At 42.5% G+C, this 21,313-nt stretch overlaps 1 protein-coding gene across 2 annotated transcripts; it reads left to right on the plus strand.

Annotated features, from left to right (window-relative positions):
• The first annotated feature begins 14,538 nt into the window (after positions 1–14,538).
• CCN3 (cellular communication network factor 3) lies at positions 14,539–20,764 on the plus strand. Of its 2 annotated transcripts, XM_042036311.1 has the most exons (5): positions 14,552–14,653; positions 14,750–14,978; positions 15,239–15,490; positions 17,367–17,575; positions 19,567–20,764. In XM_042036311.1, the coding sequence occupies exons 1-5, from the start codon at positions 14,585–14,587 to the stop codon at positions 19,861–19,863; spliced, it is 1,056 nt and encodes a 351-aa protein (XP_041892245.1). In that variant the 5' UTR covers positions 14,552–14,584; the 3' UTR covers positions 19,864–20,764. The 2 variants fall into 2 exon arrangements, with proteins under 2 accessions (XP_041892244.1, XP_041892245.1); XM_042036310.1 differs by having other exon boundaries at positions 14,539–14,978.
• The last annotated feature ends 549 nt before the right edge of the window (positions 20,765–21,313 follow it).

Genomic DNA, 21,313 nt, shown 5'->3' on the forward strand with positions numbered 1-21,313 from the left:
TCCTTTGCCTTCCCTTAGGCTCAAGTATTTAATTATTTTGTTTTCAAAAAGGCTTTTCTCTCCCCCAAGTGCAGAGATCTCCTTGTTAATGTGGGTGACCAAGATGCTAAGCTCCACAGGTCAGGGTAATTCTGGATGTATTGGCTGACGCACTCACACTGAAACTGGGAACAGGACCAGTACTGACTTCATTGGGAGAAGCATTAAATCCTGGGGACAGCTATAGAGGATTTCCATATCTAAAATTTTCCAGTGACTTTGAAACTTACAATGAGGTTTGGATAACCAAAACATTCACAGTAAGATATAATAATACTTTATCCATTCCCCCCCCCCCCAAATTACTTGAGAAGTTCTCTGAGAAAAATGTCAACGTGGATAAAGTTAAAATCTGAAAAGGACAAAGAACAAAATAGGTTGTGAAAAATTTTGGTTGAGAACATTGCAACCTGAGCACCTTAAAACTACTGGTCTTTAAAGCAGACTGCTGTGGGTTTTGGAAATCATATGGGGAAAAGCAGAAATTAATATTATTAAAAATAAAATATTTTCCCCAATCACTGTATGTTACTGAAACAATGTTATTTATATTTTTGCTGAAACATAGTTATTTATATTTTTGCTATTGGAACTGTTAAAAACTAGCAGCTGTTAAAAAATGGGATACTTTAAAGCAAATTCAATTTTAAGTCATAGAATAATATTGTAGAATCATAGAATGGTTTGGGTTGGAAGGGACCTTAAAGATCATCTATTTCCAACCCTACTACAACAGCTTCATCAAGGTCATGCTACTTGAAATGCAGGTTCTTTAATTTCACAGAAAGTTTTTCTCTTGTACAAAATCAAGCATCGGCATTTTAAAAAGCTACCAAATATTCAAGCCATCACATACTTTGTGTGAGAAAAAAGCATATTTTTGCTTGGAGAAAAAAAAAAAACAACAAACCACAATGGTTTTGGACTCTACTCAATGCAGAATCAAGACTGAGCTGAGAGAATAGAACCAAGACACTGATCATATAACTGCATAACATTATAAAAAAAAAATCCTTCAATATAGAATATTTATGGGAAATAATTTCTCTTGTTCCTGGGATTCCTAGGCAGCTGGGCAGCCAGGGCACTATTCCCTCTGGGGCAATGAAAATGTTCAGGTGGATCTTGTTTTGGATCACTGTGTATGTTTAAACAAAGCCACACAGCATTGGTCTTAACCCATTCTTCTAGATTTGGGGAGATGCAGACAGGTTACCACTGTTTCTAAAACCTAGCCCAGATTTACCACTCTGCAAATAAGCAAAATAAGACTATTTTATTTGACATTTAAAAGCAAAAAAATTATCTAAAGTACAAGAGATATGAGTACACTTTGAAGCAGAATTGTGACACCTATCTCAGTGTAGGAAGGGCTTTTATTCAATAAATTAAATAAACCTTACATACAAACCTTATATTACATTGAGTGTATGTTCTAGGACTAGAAATGTATATTCTCCAGTGTCTTCTCTTTGTCTCTAAGTGCGAGTTTGTCTTGTTCCAGTGATGAAACATGGTGTGTTTACTAAACAAAAGGCATCTTTCCAGTATAGTGAACTGTTGAAATCTAGACAGGTATTTCAGGCTTGCCTGCACTGCTTTCTTCCCTGACTGTCTTGTCTCCTCTAATTGTTTCTCTGATGTATTGTCTTGATTTGAAAGACAGGTGTCTGCTAAGGAAGGCAGGAGCCTCCCTTGGAATGGCAGATGCGACCCTCTTCCCTCCGAGTTATTATAATTTGAAATCAAGGGGCTTTTAGGCAAAGATGTGGGAAATAGGAATAACAGTTCTTTACTATTATATATCTATATGTGTATAACCAGTCAAACAAACGACAATAACTATGGCAGTAACAGCAAACAATCACAAACCCAGTCCCAGCCTTCTCGGCTGTCAGGCTATTTCCCCTCGGGTGCAGTTCCGCTCGCAGCCGGCAGGGGCGCTGGCGGCTCCCGGTGAGCAGGGCAGGTGCGATGGTTCCCCCGCGGCTGCAGGGGGCGCTCCGGAGCGAGCTCGGGAAACCCGCGGCTCTGGTGCCCTGGGATCCCGGGAAGGGATGGGACAAAGGCTTCACAAACCCCTGGGCAGCCGATCCCGGTGTCCGGCCGGACCCTCAGGAACAGCAGGCTGGAATGGCAGGGACGAGCACAAATCCCGGATGGCAGACGAGATGTATCCAAACTGCGGAGCTGCGGTGGGAACCCCCCAGAGGTCTGGGCAGGCAGGGCGAGCACGGCTACAACGCAGCGAAGGCTCGAAGCAATGGCAGGGGCAGGGCGGCCACGGCCCAGCTCCCAGCGGGGCAGGGAAGGCAGAAACCTGGGGTTTCTCTGGCAGAAGGAAAAGCAGCCGACGAAACAGCCTCCCTCTCCGTCCAAACGCCACTGGTCCGCCACCCAGGTGAAACAAAAGAGTAGCCAGATGCACCCCACCCCCATAGCCAGCTCTTTTGTTTCTCTGAAGTATCCAGCAATTTGTCTCCGTAGCAACACGTATGGGGAAAATTCCTTTAACAGAAAAAAAAACCAGGAGAGTTCCTAAAACCCCAACACATATTCAAAGCTTCTTTTCTAGGTACTACAGACCAAGATGAACCAAGAAGGGCTTTAACTGGCAAAATCTGACAGTAAGAAAAATCTCCCCAAGTTGATCAAGAGATGTTACAGCAGATTAACACTCCTGCTAGTGGGTTGCTCAAGTAAGCTGTAGATCTTTGAAGCCTTGTGAACCTTGTCAACTTTTCACCCAGACCACAGCACAGAAACATCTGGAGGAAAGGGCACTGAGTTTACTCACTATGAAAATACACAGTTGAATACTCACATACCTTCTTAACCTCCCTGGGAAGCTGTTTTTCGCTCCTTCTGCAAGACAGACTCCTTATTGATTGATGATATGTTTCTTCATTCATATTTAACATGTTCATAAATGTTTTAATACCTTGTTTCCAGAGATTTTAATAAAAAGAGTATGCAGACAACCCATGAGATGAGCTTCTCCACCTTCCTTAATTATGTCAGAATTTTCACTGCTGCTCAGCCTGTTTACTTAGCTCTGTCAGCTGCCTCCCACTCCTTTGATCCCTGTTCTGCCACTGCTGCTCACGATACCATTTATTGTAATGCTGTGCTATCATTACTTGTTCCATGGATGATGAACTAGAGATCTGCCTATTTCATAAAATAAGGTATTTCCTTGTAATTATTACTGTCAACTAAGACCATCAAACATCACCAAAACTTAGTTTTCATTACATCTGCTAATCATACATAAAAAAGTTAATGCCTATATTTTTCTCTCAAGCATTAAGAGCATAAAAATGACTACACATTTTCCTTACAAATTGCTGCTCCATTAAGCCTTTCTATAAGTTATCTGATTAATTGCTAATAGAATCCTTATTAACTAAAGAAGATATTTTAGTTGTTAATTATCTTGTTGATTTTTAAATGGAAAATTTACATTATCTAGGCTACTAATTTTAAACAACCTAGCACCTTTTCACTTCTTTACTGGAACTAGAGCTATCTCTGAAGTAAATGTTTTAGAGTTTAGTTGACCATTTTTGACCAATTTTGATGTTTTAAGAAAAAGAATTGTCCTATAATGCTACCAGTTTCTTCTGTTCATAAGAAAGGTTTTAAAGGTTTAATTAGACTTTGCATTTGAAACTGTCACACTTACATGTATATTAAATATCCTGAATTATGCTAACAGGAGATGTAATTAAATTACTCAAATTAAAACATTTTAATTCATAAAAACTGAATCAGAGTAGAAAAGCAGGAAAACATTATGCAGGGAAGACGGCATATTTTGTCAAAAAGAAGAAAGGAAAATAGATCATCTACTCAACACAGGACTCACATTTGTTTAAAAGAAGGTGATATTGCTGAGACAATGTTTGGATGAACAGTATTTGGATGATGAACTAAACACATTTTTTAATCTTACGCTGTGGAACCCTGAGTGATGAACAGAACAGTTTAAGAATGCCTTGCCAAAAGTTTTTAGCATGATAAACTTCTGGTTTCATCTTCCACTAATATGATGAAATAAGCTTCTTAACTGTATTTAGGCCAAAACTCTCAGTATCAGGGATTGTGTCTTTTTCTGTATCTGTATTGTGCCTACCACATGGTATTCTAGGAATCTACAATATTATCTATTACAAAAAATATAATTATAGTTAATAATTATACTATATACCATAGCACTGAATTACTTCTGCCAAGCACTAGGGCAGTTTAAAATCGGCTTTCTTGAACTTACTAAGACCCCTGCATTAACCTCCAGTTTTATCATTGCTGTTTTTGAAGATAAGGTTAGAATTCCATAGCAACTGATCAAAAAGTTGCATTATTAATATAATACATGCCTCTTTTTCTGCTTGTATTTCTCTAGCTTTTCTTTTCATTTTTTCTGGCTTGTTCCTGACCTCTTTCATTTCTTTTCCCAGTTTATAAATTTTTCCTCTCTTCTTGGCAAGGGGAACAAACTTGTGGCCTGGAGACTTTAAAACATACTCCTGTAGCCATGGATTTCACATACCTAGCCTGCTGTCTGCACCGCATTCCAACTGAAAAACTACACTGAAGAAAATATTTCTGGAAATTTTTATGAACTAAAAGAACTTTACAGCCACTTCCAATTGCCTGGCACTGGTACTGAAGGATGAATAGGTGTCAGTAGGCAGGACACACCAACAAGCCTTTGCCAGTCCTGTTAACACCTGTATGAGCCACTGCAGAGATTCAAGAGCAGAGCAATCAGATGAAAAGAAACAGATCAAAGCACTGCTCTGCTTTGCTTTACTATCCTCCCCTTTTTTTTTTTTTTTAAAGACTGTCAAACAGAGGGAAAGCAGCCTGAAAGAAAGTGCTTTCCCTTTCATTAAACAAAGAAGTGAATGGCCATTTGTTGACAAGAAGTTTCAGTCTTTCTCACCAGGCAGAGCTTTCTTAACTCCTGCTCAGCAGCCTTCACAGCATGCTGGTGCTACACTACAGGAGCACCCAGCAGCAGCAGTTGCACTTGCTCTGCCATCATCCATTAGTGGATCTGAAGTTCCACACTCCTCTAAAACAAATCTACATTCAGGTGGATGGCTACATCCCTACGGATTGAGGAATGAATTACTATTTCATTGTGGCAGTACAGTTGTAAAGAAAGCAGTCCCTGGCAATCCGATTTTATATATAGGGTATTATTTTCCATTGTTAAGATTTTGTGACCCCATCTACACTTTAGAGTTCCTAATTTCTTCCAACAAAACTGCCACAGGATGCCCAGTACAGTACTTGTCATGGGTCTAAGATCTTCAACCCAATCTTGCCTATTAGAGATGTATGAAGTCATCAAAATACTGTGTTGCTAATATTTATCTGGAGATCTCCTCCTTTTTTTTTTAGCTTTCATTTTAGATTTTGTGTTAATCTAGGCACTAAACAGCCAGTCACTGAAATTCACAGTGAGAATCCTGTTCTGCAGTTTTTGAAGCACTGTTCACACATCACCATAAACATTTTAGATTTTTGTAGTTTGCAGGACTAGTCAAGAGACCTCTACAACGTGGCAGAAGGATACAATTATATTGCAAATGCCCATGAGTACAGATGTGTATGAATACTAATGCAGGGTGCTCCAGAAGCAGGAGGTAACGTTAATATCAGTAATGAAGTGTGGTGATATGTTTTCCCACTGCTTTTCTGACCCCATATTCCATCCCCCCTCCCCCCACTTTCCCCTTCTCCTAGCCCTGGCCACTCCCTCGGGTTCTCCCTAGTGGTTCCTGTACCCCAACTCCGCCCATGCACCGCCCCTGCAAAGTGACAAAACCCCCCTGTGCCCAGATCACGGGGTCTCTCTGCCTCTGGAGATCGCTGGGACAAGATTTAAGATTAAAGATCCTCTTAAACCCTTATGGAGAGACCCTTCTCGCCTCCTTCGCCGTCACTGTGTTGTAGAGCTGATAGCTGGCCGGAGCAAGAGTGTGGAGCCGTCCGGAAAGGACTACGGGAGGGTGAAATGGTTGCACTGCCCTAAGCAGCTCCGCTGAGCTCTCAGGGAAAGCTGCAGCTTGCTAAACTAAACCTAGCACTACAACAATGCAGTCATTTCCTACACTGTCGGGAATGCTTTTCAATCTACCTCCCCAGCTGTGTGGATTCTCAGAAGATAATGACTGACAACACTTCCAGCACATTACAAGGTTTACCTCTATACGCACTAATAATCTAGAAAATTTAATATTCATATTTACTTAGTATTTGCTTTAATTAAAGCTTTGTGTTAACAAACTCATTAAACAAATGGGATGATACTTGATTTCAGAAGTATCTTACTGCACATTCCTCTGCAAAAATTTTGAGATTATAGTGTTCCAAACTAGATGGTTAGTCTGTTGGGATATCTTTCAAGTCTAGAGAAGTAGCTAAATTTCACAGACCCAGCATTATGTGCCAGATCAGGTGGCCACCACCTCTCCAGTCCTTTCACCCTGGTTAATTTCCTCCAGTGCTCTCTCCAGCTTTGGCAGAAGCAGCAATTTGAGGTTAGAAACACTGCCCTGGAGTTTCTTGTCACACCACCTCTACAACTGAACTAATAAAACAAGCAGCTGGGTTGAATTTTTTCCCTGGTAGCAACACCATCATCTTTCCATCTGCTCCCCACCTGAACAAGCTGCAGTAGTGTATGGTACATACTATCGCCTTGAGCCCTGCGGAGGAACGGAGTCTCCCTTTCCAATGGGACAGGACCACTTTTATTCCAGGACATCCTGCATCCCTCCTAAATCTCCTCTTTGAAAGAAGGCTAAAAACTCATCTTAAATCTTACCCACAGATTTCTCTACCTTTGTCCATTCCTGGTAACTTTCACAGAGCAAGCAACTGCCATGCTAACTTCAGTGAATATTTGCACTGAGTTTATTTTCAGCTTAGAAGTACATGCATCATATGTTATCAAGGAAAAAGTATGAGGGGGGAAAAAAGTTAGTAGAACTCATATTCATCTTCCATTTCCACAAAAGAGAAAACCGAGGGAGTCTGCCCTGGAAGCCTTTTAGAAGGACCAAAAAAGGAACATGGGAAGAGGCCATGAACTGTGTTAAAGCACTCTCCATAAACAAGCCCCTGAATTTGATTCAGAAAAAATGGTATGCTGATCTAAATAGATTTTTTCTCCTATAGCGATATCAGTAGGAAAACCTGGATAGAATTTAGAGAACCACAGAAAAAGGCCTGTATAGATTATTTACAAGGAATATTGAAAATATTAAATTATTTGAGCTTGGCTAAACAGCAACACAATAATATTTTCAGTTCACAAGTATTTTTAAACTTTATTTTTAAATGCTGTTTTCACGATGAAGTGAAGCTAATATGTGGACCACTCCTTTTAATACAGTTATCTCCCTGGCAACCAGACCAGCAAAAACAGAAAAAGAGATTAAATGACCAATCATTCCTTCCATCTCTTATGTCTTCGATTTCTTTGCTGGATGGCTGATAAAGTGCTCGGACCCTGTGACTCCTGTGGGTGAAGCCCAATGCAGTGTTTCCTTTGGCAAGACTCAGTGTGTGCAGTTCGATGGTATGCTCGGCTGGTATCCCATGGCTGTCTGAAGGAGAAAAAACCTCTTTGGAATGCCAGCAATAAAGGCTTGGCTATCACAGGGCCAAAATTTCTGTATTTCCTTATGAGTATTTTTAAGCCCTAACTTGCAGAAACATCAAGGAGATTTTGGGAAGATCAGACAACTGGTCCAGGAACTATGGATGGGAATAGTTCCCTGGAAGGGCATCTAGCTTGCCAGCCCAAAATGAGTTACTCACAGCAGTGCAGGAACTCAGAACAGATGATGGAGAAAATGCAGATGTGTTACTGACAGAAAAATGATAGATCCTCAAAATCTATCTGAACTGAAATGTATGGTCTTCAAAATTATTCCAGCTAGAAGAAGGAACACCTTTCTGCCAGGCATGTTCCTGATGCAACCCTCTTTGTGTGTAGTCAGTGTCCCTGCCCTTCTCAGTCTGAGACAGGCTGGCTGTCATGCACTTTCCTGACCCCTTGCAGTGTGCAGCTGCCTCTGTAGGGAATGTATTGCTCTTCCACTTCTCTTTCTGGCTACTCACTTGCTCTATGAACAAAAGCTAGTTTTAAGCTTAAAAACTTAAATGATAGGATTTACTTCTGGGACTGCCTCTATACCCGCAGTGCAAAGGAACAACAGAGACTAAAAAAACTGCTCAATCGAAGAGGGTCCAGTTTATTTGTACTTCATTTGTTTTCCTCACCTCACATTTTCATAAATTTACAGTTTCTAATTCAGAGCTCTCCTAATTCAAAAGCCTGTGGAGCTGCTCATTCCCAGGAAAAGTTCTTTCTTATTCAGTTATGACCAAAAGAACCTGACAAAAGCATATTGGAAAATGAAATGAAAACTATAAAATATGTTCTTAGTACTTATGGCCAAATCATTCAGCACTTGGAAGAGTCCCATGAGGATATGGGAAACAGGCACAAAGAACTGCCCTAAATTTGGTAACAATACTTACTTGGAAATGTTCAGTTAGCTGAATTAGGATCTCATTAGCCATACCCCTTTCTGTCACACATGCTCTGAAAAATGGCTATTCTTTAGTAAAGGAAAAAAAGATAGGGAAATCCCACCCAGCTGAACTAACCTTCTGATTGCAGAACACTGATTAGGTTCTTCAGTTTGTCAGCGTTTTCTTCCTGCCTGTGCTCACACAGATAAATCTTATTTTCCAAAGCAATCTGTGAGGCAACTATTTAACAGCTGTTTCATCCAGGAAACTCCACATGTATCTCTTACTGAAGCTCTTGAAAGAGAAATTAGGTGACACATTCCTCAAGGACCTTGTTGGCCCTCTGCACTAAATTAGTTTCACTCAGTGAATAAAGAAAGGAAAACTTCCCCGATTCTGTTTATCCATTATGATTTCATGCAGCAAAATGGCCCATCTTAGATTCTCAGTAATGTTAATTTGGTAATTTCAGATAAAAAGCATAATTATATATTTAGGGTTAATAAATTTTAAAATCAAATTAAATAAACAAAGACTATCTGATTTATTTTGAGAGCCAGTATGTGTGGGATATGCCCAGCCACTGCCCTGGAGGGATGTCTGCTGAGATAAGAGATTTTGCAATCGCCCAGAAGGACTCCCTGGAAAGGACTTTGAGTCATGGTGAGGAAAAGTAGACCCACAATCCTTTGGGATACCCTATGCAGATCGTTCTGTAACCCACTGGTCTATCCCAGACCCTCTGTAATCCATTGGTCCCCTTGCTGATCCCCTGTATCCCTATAAAAGACCAATTCGCCTCTGTAGAAAGAGAGAGCTCTCGTCCCTGGCCTTCCCTTCACCGGAGGGAACCCACAATAAAGCTACCTTCGTGCGGAACCAGCCATACGGGTCCTCTCGTCTCTCTCTCCGGTCTGGTTTGGCCTGGAGGCTGCCCTGCAGAGCTGAGCTGGAATCACGAACTGATAATCACTAAAGAGCTGACAGCCTCTGCAAGGGCTCCTCTGCCAGCAGCTGAGAGGAAGACACCGGACCCCGGGAAGGCGATTCCTTTCGGGACCATCTCCCCGGACCGGTCATCTCTTCCTGGGTCACGGCCACAGACCCCACCACCAGCTGTAATAAGTATGAATGACCTTTTTCTGGCACAAGTGTCATCCCTTTGGTTCCCAACAGAGTAGAAATTGTCACTACGAAAAGTGAGTACCTGTTCCTGAATATAAACACCTCCTGCCATCCTCAACAGGAGCAGGCATTCATACCAAAGCAGCACCTACCCTCAGGTTCCTTGTATAAAAACATTATTTTGGAGGGCTGTAGCATAGCCCTTATGTGACTTCAAGCACTTTGTTCTGTCATCCCACCCTTACCCAAATAATAATGGTCTATGGCCGTAAGGGTACAGGGAATTCCAGGGGCATAAAAATCAAAAGCTAGTTAGTGTCTACAGAGTATCTGCTCCAAAGAATGACAGCCCTAAGCATTGAGGACATAACACATTCCCACCCTACTATTTGTACTATTTGTACTATCTCTCTCACAGGACAGATGCCATGTTTCTGCCTCTTGTCTTCTAAAAATCTCAGCCTGCACGAAATCACAGCACCTGCCATCTTCTGACTAAAAAGGGAAAAATTTCTTGCCATGCACCATAGCATTTTGACATTAGAACCAATTATAAATGAGCAAATAATAATAGCTTTCTTAAAAAAATGTACATCTCCTCATCTATTCCCCAAAATAACAAAGCCATAACAAAGCCATATGTAATAATTTCACCAGCTGACTGCGCTGTAAGTATTCCCAGCAGGCTTTATAGCTGAAATAGGTGTGGAGAAAATAAACTTTTTCGGTGGAACATGAATTTTCGAATAAACTGGAACTTGTGAATTTCTTTTGAGCACATAGAATTGTCTGACTCATAGATAGTGATGCAACTCCCCATCCTCACATAAGTAACTCTGAGAGGTTCAAAATAATGTTTTGATTTTAAATGCAATGTTATTTCATTCCAAATTTTTCTTCAATTGTATGTAAAATATTTTAAAATAACACTCTGAAATATTTTACTTTCAATATTTTCCCCCCAAATTCTTATTTGCTAAAGCTGTTCTTTCTTCTATGGATGACACAGGAGGCATATCTCAAAAGAATAAAATCCAAGTCACTGTCATTTCCACAATGCTTACTATTGCAAAACTCACAGTATCACAGCATAAGTTCAGTGGAATTGTAGACCACCACACAAAATACTGTAGAAAATAAAAACTAGTAGAATTCTTCCATCTGCAAAAGGATAATTGATTTTTAATCTCATCTCAAAAGCACAACCATGATTAAGTCTGTGGGATTAATTCTGATAATGACATTAAAAATAATTACAACTTAAATCCTACTTAAAATAATGGTAGAATTAATAGATTTAACCACTTAATAAACCAGTTGCTTTCCTGGAATATCCATCTCTCAGCTGAAGCAGGATGTCTTTTGAAGAGGGAAGACATTGGGTTCAGTACATGCACTATGGGGCCTGGTTTGTTCAGCAAGAACATCCATGCCCATCTTGATCCCCAGTGGCCAGCAGCAATTTTGTTGTCCCTGTCCCAGTACACACAACAGAATTACCAGTCACTTGGCTCTGCTTTTCTCAAAGCGGGCTCATCGCTGCTGTCCTTCAGCACCAGCTCTTGGAGCCGCAGCTCAAAGGAGCGGAAGAAGGACCAGTGGTGGTGGGAGAGGGGCCGGCTCCACAGCAGCTGATCCCAACACCTTCCTGCTGGAGGGGCAGGCCAGATGGAGCACTTCCCGTTCTTGTCCCTGGCTTTTCCTCCCAAAACTACACCCCCAACAATGTCGGGGGTGGTGTGGAATAAACTACTTTGTCACATGCACACAGCGGTAAAACTTGGTATCCTTTTTCTGTAACCAGGACAGTTCCACACGTAGCTCATGCGCAATATTAATAACGCAATAAATGTTAGGAATTTGCAGCTATCAGCTAGGCTGAGAAGGGATAGCTAAAAATCAAAAGTTGCAATATTTTCAAGAAAAATACTGCCATTTATGAGGTAGACTACCAGAGAAGGCATTATTTATGGGACAGTGCAGGACAAGTGCTGAATCACCCACTTTATATTTGTATGAGTAAAAAATGGTAGGACAAAAGAGCAGAAAGAGAAAGAGAAGGATATGGTGTTTATGATAATTTTAGTCTAAAAATAGCATCACTTCTCATACACGAAGAATGGATGATAACTTTGTGGAGCCACATTGTGAAGCAGTGACTTTCACAGGCAGCTGGCTTTAAACAGAGAGATACTACTATGAATATTTGAATTTTTTTAATGCTTGATAGATACCCTGACACCTCTGGATAGATATAGGATCAACCACCAGAAACGCTCTAATAGTTGAGCCAGTTTTATTTGTAACTCTGTTTCCAGTCTTTTAGATACAGCTTTCTTCAGCATTTTGGTGGCGCAGAAAAACCTTTAAGTGTATTCTTATTCCCGGGCTCTGTTCCTGAACTTACACTTCTCAACACTGTTCTCCAACTGTGTTTCCCAGCAAAGCGAAGAACAGAGGTTAATTTCTTTACATCTTAGGAGGGATTACTCTTTGCAACAGCTACAGCCAAGGTGGCAACCCAAATATTAACTCACTTAAGTACAGTTCTTTTAAAAAAACGAACACAGAGAAACTAAAATATTTATTTGTACTTACTAATTTTGTACCATGAATAAATGCTATTCATTGCCAGCTGAACCAGCATGAAACCCCTCCACTGATTATTATTTTACTCTATGAGAAGTAACATAGGCTACTTTCATAAGATAAGAACTGTATGGCACACTTTGTAAAGTTGTAAGACAAGTACAAGAAGATTCACAGTTAGGAAGATGAACCAGCATCCGAGAACTGATAGTTCAATGGACTCCAAATTATGCATGGTGGAACTGAAATGTCCGGGACAGTATATTTGGGCTTACTGTACTAAAATGTAGCATAATCTCATTTTCATAACTGGTATTTCATAAACAAATAGAGTGTTCATAAACAAAGAAAGCTTTAATAAATCTATTAAACATATGTAAAAGAGGGGGTTTTTTTCTAAATTAAGTATGCTGGCAAATATTTTTTTTAATTTCTTTGTTTTTTTTCTGCAGTTTTATGTAGTGAAACCTTTTTTTGGACACCAGAAGATATTTAAGAATGGTGTGAAGTAATCTCATTGAACGGTAAGGAAACTTTCAGTGACTGTGAATGATTATCGGCACTGAAAACCTCAGCAGATTCACAAACAGAGGGATAGGCAAAAACAAGTCTTGTATGTGCCCTCTGGCTCACAGCCTTGCTTCTGGGAAAACTACAGGAACAGCCTTACTTCTTTTTAGCAAATCTTCATGCCAGGCCAAGAGCACTGGTTATTCTGTTCACAAGCAAGGTGCTGTAAAAAGTGGCTGCACTGACTGCCTAAGTCACAGATAAAAAAAAGCAAGGCAAAAAAAAAAAAAAAAAAGAGAGAGAAGGAAGGGAAAATGACCTGTCAGGCAGTGGATGACTTAAGCTCAAACTCATACTCAAGCTGCTAATGTTTGAACAATCCAGTGTTGCCCTGGGCTGGTCATGCTGTTTAGGACTGAGGCAAAATTGAGGACCAATAGATGTCCAGAGATTACGTGTTCTGGCACCAGTGAAGTCTGCTTTCCCCAAAATGCCAGGATTTTTCAGAAACCCCGCTGTTGTCACTCAGCATGAAGAAAGGAATGGTCACTTTCATCCTAACCAAAACTTCTATCTTGCCATTTCTGGTTTTGTGTTGACTTTTGCTTTGGTATAGTGCTACAATAGCCTTGTAAATTCATGAGTACCACTTTTGTCATGTCTTAAACTTAGAAGACATCTTGTTTTCACTAGTCTGTCGACAAGTGTTGTTTATTTTTCAAATATTTTCTCTTTAACAAGCCATAACAGAATCCAGTGTGTATTATCTGCCTCAGACAACTACGGATAAAGAATATCTGTATCCTAGCAAGTCCTAAGAAGGCCTGCCTTAGGCAGAAGGCAATTCCTGATGAGTAAAACCTGTTAACAGATTTAGTCTCCCTTACAGTTGGCCTTAAATCTGTCCTGCACATGCTAAAATAACAGCACAGAGCACTGGAGTTACTTCTACAAAGCATTCCTGAGGCCTAGCCTGTTGGCTCTGTATCCCCTGTGGTTGCACACACCATGTAGGCACTGAATAGTCCATAACCACTCCAACGCACCCTTTTACACAGAGCAGGAAGGACTCCCTATGCAACATCTGTTTCCCATCAGCTCATACACCTGCACCTCTGTAGTAAAGAACAGTGCCTCTGACTTTAAAGAGTTCTGTGTCCAAAACGCTTCAACGCCTGGGTCAGGAGCAGTGTAGGCCCGAGAGGTGTTTGGCTTTGGGGAGGCTGGTCTCCAGCGCCAAGCACTGCCCAGCCATCCCGGCGATGCCAGAGACCGCGGAGTAGCCGCGCAGAGCTGCGAGGCAGCACCGTGCCTCCCCAGGGCGTGTGGCCGCACCCCGGCCCGTGTGGGGAAGGACACTGCGGGCACACGGGGCGGGAAAGGGGCCGCAGGGCCGGGCACAGGGTGGTAGCCCCCTCGGCGGTAGCTTCTCGACTTCAACCACTGGGCCAGCCCAACCTCCGGGCAGGGGCCGGCTCTGCCCTCGGGGCTCCGGTCCCCGCTCCATGCACCGCCCCTGGGCAGAGGGGTCGCGCCCGGCGCCGGGCAGGGCAGGGCAGCGGCTCGGCGCCGCCGGGGCAGGTGGCGGAGGGAACGGGGGGAGCGGAACGCCCGGCCCGGCTCCAGCTCCCCGCCTCTGGCCCGCGCTGCCCGCCGTGCGGGGGTGGTGGCGGAGGGGGGTCCCCGACCGCCTCTATAAAAGCGGCTGCAATGGCTCTGCCGGCAGAGCCGAGAGGGCGGCGGGCAGGCGGCGGCCAGGACCATGGCGACGGGCAGCGGGCAGGACCTGCCCGCCCTGCTGCTGCTCCTCCTCCTCCTCCGGCCGTGCGAGGCAAGTGCGGGGCGCCCGGCGGGGCCGGCGGCTGTGGGGAACTGGCGGCCGGTCCGGCCCCGTGACCCGGCCCCCGGGGCCGCTCTGTCCCCGCAGGTGAGCGGCCGGGAGCCGGCATGTCCCCGTTTGTGCGGCGGGCGCTGCCCGGCCGAGCCGCCGCGCTGCGCCCCGGGCGTGCCCGCCGTGCTGGACGGCTGCTCCTGCTGCCTGGTGTGCGCCCGGCAGCGCGGCGAGCGCTGCTCCGCGCTGCTGCCCTGCGACGAGAGCAGCGGCCTCTACTGCGACCGCGGCCCCGAGGACGGCGCGGCCGCCGGCATCTGCATGGGTAGGTGGCGGCCGTGGGACGTGCCCCGCCTGCGGCGGCCCTCCGGGGGCGGCGGGGAGACCCTCCCCGGGCCGGGCCCGCTGTCCCGCAGTTCTCCCGCCTGGCCTCCGGCGAAGCGGGTGATCCTCCGCACCGCCAGCGCCACGGGAGACTGCCCCTGATGCTGCGGAAGGTGCCTGTGCGGCCGCCGAGGGGCTGGGAGGGCCGGGGAGTGTCCGAGTGCCCTCCGCCCTTACGATAGCCTCCCCTTTTCCCACTAGTGCTGGAGGGAGACAACTGCGTGTTTGATGGGATGATTTATCGCAATGGGGAGACGTTCCAGCCCAGCTGCAAGTACCAGTGCACCTGCCGCGACGGCCAGATCGGCTGCGTGCCCCGCTGCAACCTGGACCTGCTGCTCCCCGGGCCCGACTGCCCCTTCCCCAGAAAAGTCGAAGTCCCTGGAGAGTGCTGTGAGAAGTGGGTCTGCGACCCTGACGATGAAGTGATTTTGGGAGGTTTTGCTATGGCTGGTGAGGAAATTAAAATTAATTATCGTAGTAATTGTGAGGAGGAGGTGACAGCATACTGAAAATGTCCACAGGGTTGCACGTTGCTTGCATGGTCGATTTTTTTCCTAATCTTTTTTCTCACCTCGAGTGACTAGTAGATATACCAGGTTATGAATAAAGGCAGAACTCAACAGGTAAAAGAAAAGATTCAGAGGATGAACGTGCATAGCAGTTTTAAAAGTTAATTAAGTTAGTTCCCAATTTTTAAATTTCTGTTTATCTGGTACACATTAGTTCTGTGACCAGAATAAAACAGGGACAAGATACTAACCCTCTGAACATTCCCACACAAAAAAAAAAAAAACCAAAAAAAAACCCCAACCGAAAAAACTCCCTTGCAGTCTTGCTAGTTGCTCTGCAAGAATATGTTACAACATATGTACTATTATAACAGCTTTGTCTACAAGAGATTTTTTTCCGCCCTGAATCCTGCAGGTCTTAGAAGTGGTCAGCATGGCAGCTAAAATGCCAACAAATTCCAGCCTGTCTATGCTAGAGTGCTCGTATTTATTGTTGGCACTAAAAACACTACAGAGTACTTGGAGAAGCAGTGGTTATAAACACAGTGAATGGATTTGTAAGAAAACCTAACCCACTCCAAAGTGCAGAACTCAGGCTTTTTAAAAAGCTAGATAATATTTTCCCCTTTTTCAGTTTTTCTCTATTTTCATTTTTTCTACTACATTCTATCTCCATCCCCTTTAAATTATGTTATTAGTTTAACATGAATTTTCATAACTTTCTACTGAGAGTAGAGGGCACTGCATTCTCTTCCAGGCACTGCTCTTTGTGATCTTGGGCAGTTAGTTATGCCAAAACTCAGCTAATCCGTTTAAAAAAGAAGTGAGAAAGGATTGAGGAAGAAAAGCTTTAATAGCTTTTCAGTGTGCTATGAAGTGTTAGTTTTAAAGCGCATAAACAAAAAGTGACACTTTTTATTACCTTTCCTTTTCTTTGGTTGGTCTGACAGTGACAGGGTAATTCATAAAATACCTACAGACAAATTGTCTGCATTCTTTTAGCAATGGCCATCCCTCTTGGGAGGCCACCTTTTTTGGATCTTTGCCATTCAAAAGGCAGAAAGGCTGTTTTAGAGGAGCTTAACAGCAAGAGCTCTGACTGACGGCTCAGTTGTGTTGTCTCCTGTTTGCTCCTGCTTTGATCAGTGAACCAAACTGTGCCTTAGCAATATTTGCATAGTGCAGCTTAACATTGCCAGGAGGGCAGGACAGTGGTCAGGCTTGACCATGGCTTTAAGTACCTGTGATAGCTCCTGGAAATGGCTTCCCTCCTCCCTCCCCGCCATCACCCTGGCTGTAGTCTGTCAATAATTGACAAGATGGGGTGATTTTACGACTCTCAGGAGTAAAAGGACTTTAGTTCCATTCTGTTTATTAGTTTAGATAAATCATTCAGCCTCTGTCCACTCATACCTAATATAAATATTTTTATGACATAGCTTTAGAACAGATTCGTGATATATTTCCATTAGAAAGGGTGAGGAATAAAAATCTCTTAGGATTCTAAACTGGTTTAAAAGTTCGTAGTAATTCTTCCAGCTGTGGACTTGAGGGAACTGAATCTAAATTCTTTGCTGATTACAGTGATACGCACCTTTCTAGTTTGGGTTGGTTTTTTTTTTTTTTAGTTTTAGGAAGTTGCCATTCAGGATTCCTAAAAAGACAGCTTTTAAAATTTCTAAATCCTGTCAAAAGCATGGATTTTGAACCTTGTTTTGTCTCACATGTTCCTTCCCAGATATGATAGAGCTCAATTACATACTGAGGTTTCACGTGACTTTTTCTTGTAATAAAATTCTGTGGGGTTTTGTCTCCAGCCTACAGACAGGAGGCCACACTCGGAATCGATGTGTCAGATTCAAGTGCCAATTGTATTGAGCAGACAACAGAATGGAGTGCTTGTTCCAAAAGCTGTGGAATGGGCTTTTCCACCCGTGTTACTAACAAGAATCAACAGTGTGAAATGGTGAAGCAGACACGACTTTGTATCATAAGACCATGTGAAAATGAAGAGTCATCTGATAAGGTATGCTGCAGGGAGTGAAGCAAGGCAGCAGCATCTCTTCAGCTCTAGTTCTAAAGCTGGAATTTTATGGTCTATAATGCTCCAGATGCAACAGCACATGTGCAGCAAGCTAAGTGGTTTTGGTAAAGCATTAGACTTGCTGTGTTTGCTCAGTAGCTTTGTGCTGCACCTCCAGCAGGTCAAGGGAGGTGATTCTGCCCCTCTGCTGCACGCTGGTGAGAGCCCACCTGGAGCACTGTGTCCAGCTCTGGGGCCCTCAGGAAAGACATGGACTTACTGGAGTTAATCCAGAGGAGGGCCACCAAGGTGGTCGGAGGACTGGAGCACCTCCCCTATGAGGTAAAGCTGAGGGAGTTTGGATTGTTCAACTTGGAGGAGTGGAGGCTTTGGGGAGACCCTACAGTCCCTGCCAGTACTTAAAGGGGGCCTAAAAGAAAGGTGGAAACAGACTTTTTAGTAGAGCCTGTAGATAGGACAAGGGGTAATAGTTTTAAACTAAAAGAGGTAGATTCAGACTAGATATAAGGAAAAAAAAATTTGTACCATGAGGGTGGTGAGACACTGGAACAGGTTACCCAGGGAGGTGGTAGGTGCCCCATTTCCAGAAACATTGAAGGTCAGGCTGGACAATACTCTGAACAACCTGATCTAGTGGAACATGTCCCTGCTTATTTCAAGGGAGTTGGATTGGATAGCCTTTAAAGGTCCTTTTCAACCCAAAGTGGTCTATGATTCTATAATAATTTTAAGTCATCCCAAACAGATCACATATATTGCATGTGCAGATTATTTTGACAGTTCACAAAGTGTAACTTCTCCCACAAATGCAACTGTACTACCTGTACATATACATCAGAGTTGCTTCAGTAATACAGAATGGATATATCAGATTTCTAGTCTGTTGAGCATCTGGAACAGCAGAGAAATGTATGAAATGTCTGCTTGATAAAGTAAACCTTATCTTAATCTTTATGATGTTTTTTCTCCAAAAAACAAACCCAAGACTGACATTTCTGATGTAAAAAAATAATTTTATCTAAGGGAGATGACTTTTTTTGTTTCTTCTCCACATTAAGTGTTTCTATCAGGGAGAATAACATGTATCTACGTAAGAGGCCCATCAATTTCTGTAATGTTCTGAGTGTCGGAAAGCATTTCTAAGGCCTTTGCCGAACAGTCTCTGCAGTTTTAAGTACTGTGTTTTATAAAGGAGATGAAACATGTGGGGGGGGGTTGAGGAGATTAACAAGAATGATCAGAGGTCTAGAAAACATGTTCATCTAGGGAAAACCAGAAAGAACTGAACTTCTTCTGAATGCAAGAGAAGAGAGATGTGTTCTCATAACCGTGTTCAGATATTGCAGCCTGTTTTGAGTCCATGGAGGATATAACAAGAAATGGTGAGTTTAGACTGCATAAAAATTAAGATGTGAGTGAAAATGTTCCAAGCAGTAAGAATAGTGAACTCTTAGGGTTGTCTGCAGCAGATGTGGAGTCTCTGTCATTGAAGATTTCCAAGGACAAGTTAGTCAATCATTTGTTAAAAATAACGTGGCTAAATCTGGTTCTGCCTTGAGTCACAGGAATGGGTGATGACTTTTGCAGTTTATTTTACCCTCTTTTTATTTCCCTGAATCTAGTCCTGTAACTTGCTCATTTGACTTGCTGATTCTCTGATGGAACTACACTAGACTGAGAAGTTTTTCAGTATAGTTTCTTAATGAATGTAGACTGGGTTTGTCTCAGATGACAAGAGTGGAGTTTAATTATTTTTCTTTCATTACTGGTCCGGTAACACACTGCTGTCAAAGGGCAGATCTTGCAGGTGTTACGTGTAACTAACTACTGAAGCAGTTTCCGAGTCTTCTTGCTGTTGAATGAATAAAGACAACAAATTCAAATTTTCAGAGTAGACCTGTATCTTTGCATGTCAGTTGTTAAATGCTGTCTTATGCAATGATATACTTATTGTCTCTTCATATTTCTGTTAGAAAGGGAAGAAATGTAACCGAACGAAGAAGTCGGTGAGAGCCGTTCACTACGAATACAAGAACTGCACGAGCGTGCAGACGTACAGACCCCGTTACTGCGGCCTCTGCAGCGATGGGCGCTGCTGCACCCCACACAACACCAAAACCATCCAGGTTGAGTTCCACTGTCCCCAGGGCAAAGTCCTAAAAAAGCCAATGATGTTGATCAACACCTGCGTGTGTCATAACAACTGTCCTCAGAGTAACATTGTTTTCTTCCAGCCATTAGATCCCATGTCTAGCGAAGCAAAAATATGAAAAGCATGAATTAGATAGCGCAAAAAATACAAGCAGTTTATACAACACTTGACCCACAATCAGGTGAATGTAACAAATGCATATATGAAACATCTAAAATATTTTTCAGAATGGTCTTTCAGACTAGGTGCTTTTTTCCCTCCCGTAGTTTATTAAATACCTCGTTTTACATTTGCCGTCTCTGAATGTCTTTTATTCACTTGAAGGAAACTTTGTACCTTGGACAGAGCCTCCTTTTTTTCTTGATGGTGGCATAAAGATTACAAAGCCAATAGCTAGACTTTCCCCTTGAGTTAAGGGGATTATGCTGCAAGTTTCAGTAGGTGTAAGACTGGGCTCCTTGAGAGTAAACGGATTCCATGAGGAATGCATGATACTGTATCACATACACTTCCAGGCTTTTAACTTCACTTTCCATACTGCATATAAACACTTCAGCAGTGTTCTTTTTTCTTTTTAATGAAACTCTAGTTTTTGATGACAGTAAAAATCTTACTGATGAAAGTGTTGCTTTATTGTGGCTTATGCAATACCTTCTGTCAATACCTCTGACTTTGAGGATTAAGTTTGCACATAGCTCCTGAAACTACATAAGTAAGATCTCTTATCCTGAAGCACAGCAGGTTGATAGCTGGCAGCAATTAAATTTCTCTTTGGTAACTTCAATAGCAGTCTAATCCAAAACCAGCTGAAGTCAGTGTTGTATAAGAATTTGGTTCTAATCAATGCGTGTCTGTAGATAAAACTATTTGGATGCAAAATAATATATCTGTAAATTCCTCTAAAATACTAACTGTATCATATGGTGCTTCATTTCTTAGAAAGGTGTATATGTAAATAGAAACTGTACATACTGTAATATAACTTGACTAAGTAAATAAACTTTATGTGATCCAAAATATTTTTTCCTAAAGTTGTTTTTCTTAAACTACCAGCTTTTAACAGATAAAAGCAATGGGAAGAAAAAGGGTCGCAGACTCCTAAAACCAAGATGCTTTCTTGCGTTATTCTTAATGTCCCTCATCCTAATCGCTGCGTTAAAAGTCATGCAGTGCCTTGCTACAGGGAAGCATGAATAATTTGTGGGGCACATATAAGAAAGGAGGTTTCTTTCAGAGTAAGTTAGCATGGGAGATAGGATGATGTAAATAAAGTTAGTGTGCCCTGAAACGTGGTGGTGGTGAAGAATAATTACACGATTCAGAGTTCATATTTGGTTCTGAACAACTTAACAGAGTATTTCATTGGGTAGTGCAACACTCCAAGCCTCACAAAAATCAGCTTGTGATCATGTTTGTGTTAGATACTGTATGGCAATATCCCCAAGGAATATAGAGCCTGAGGAGGATGGCAGTTTCATGTATGTTAGATCATATATGTAGCAGGATTGTGCCAATAGGTCCTAAGTACAGTTGTGGAGACATTCAGCTGCTTTGACTGTGAGACCAAG

The sequence above is a fragment of the Corvus kubaryi genome, unplaced genomic scaffold, assembly GCF_017639235.1.
Source record: "Corvus kubaryi isolate FWS band 111438036 unplaced genomic scaffold, C.kubaryi_AGA036_p1.0 37385, whole genome shotgun sequence".
Lineage (NCBI taxonomy): Eukaryota > Metazoa > Chordata > Aves > Passeriformes > Corvidae > Corvus > Corvus kubaryi.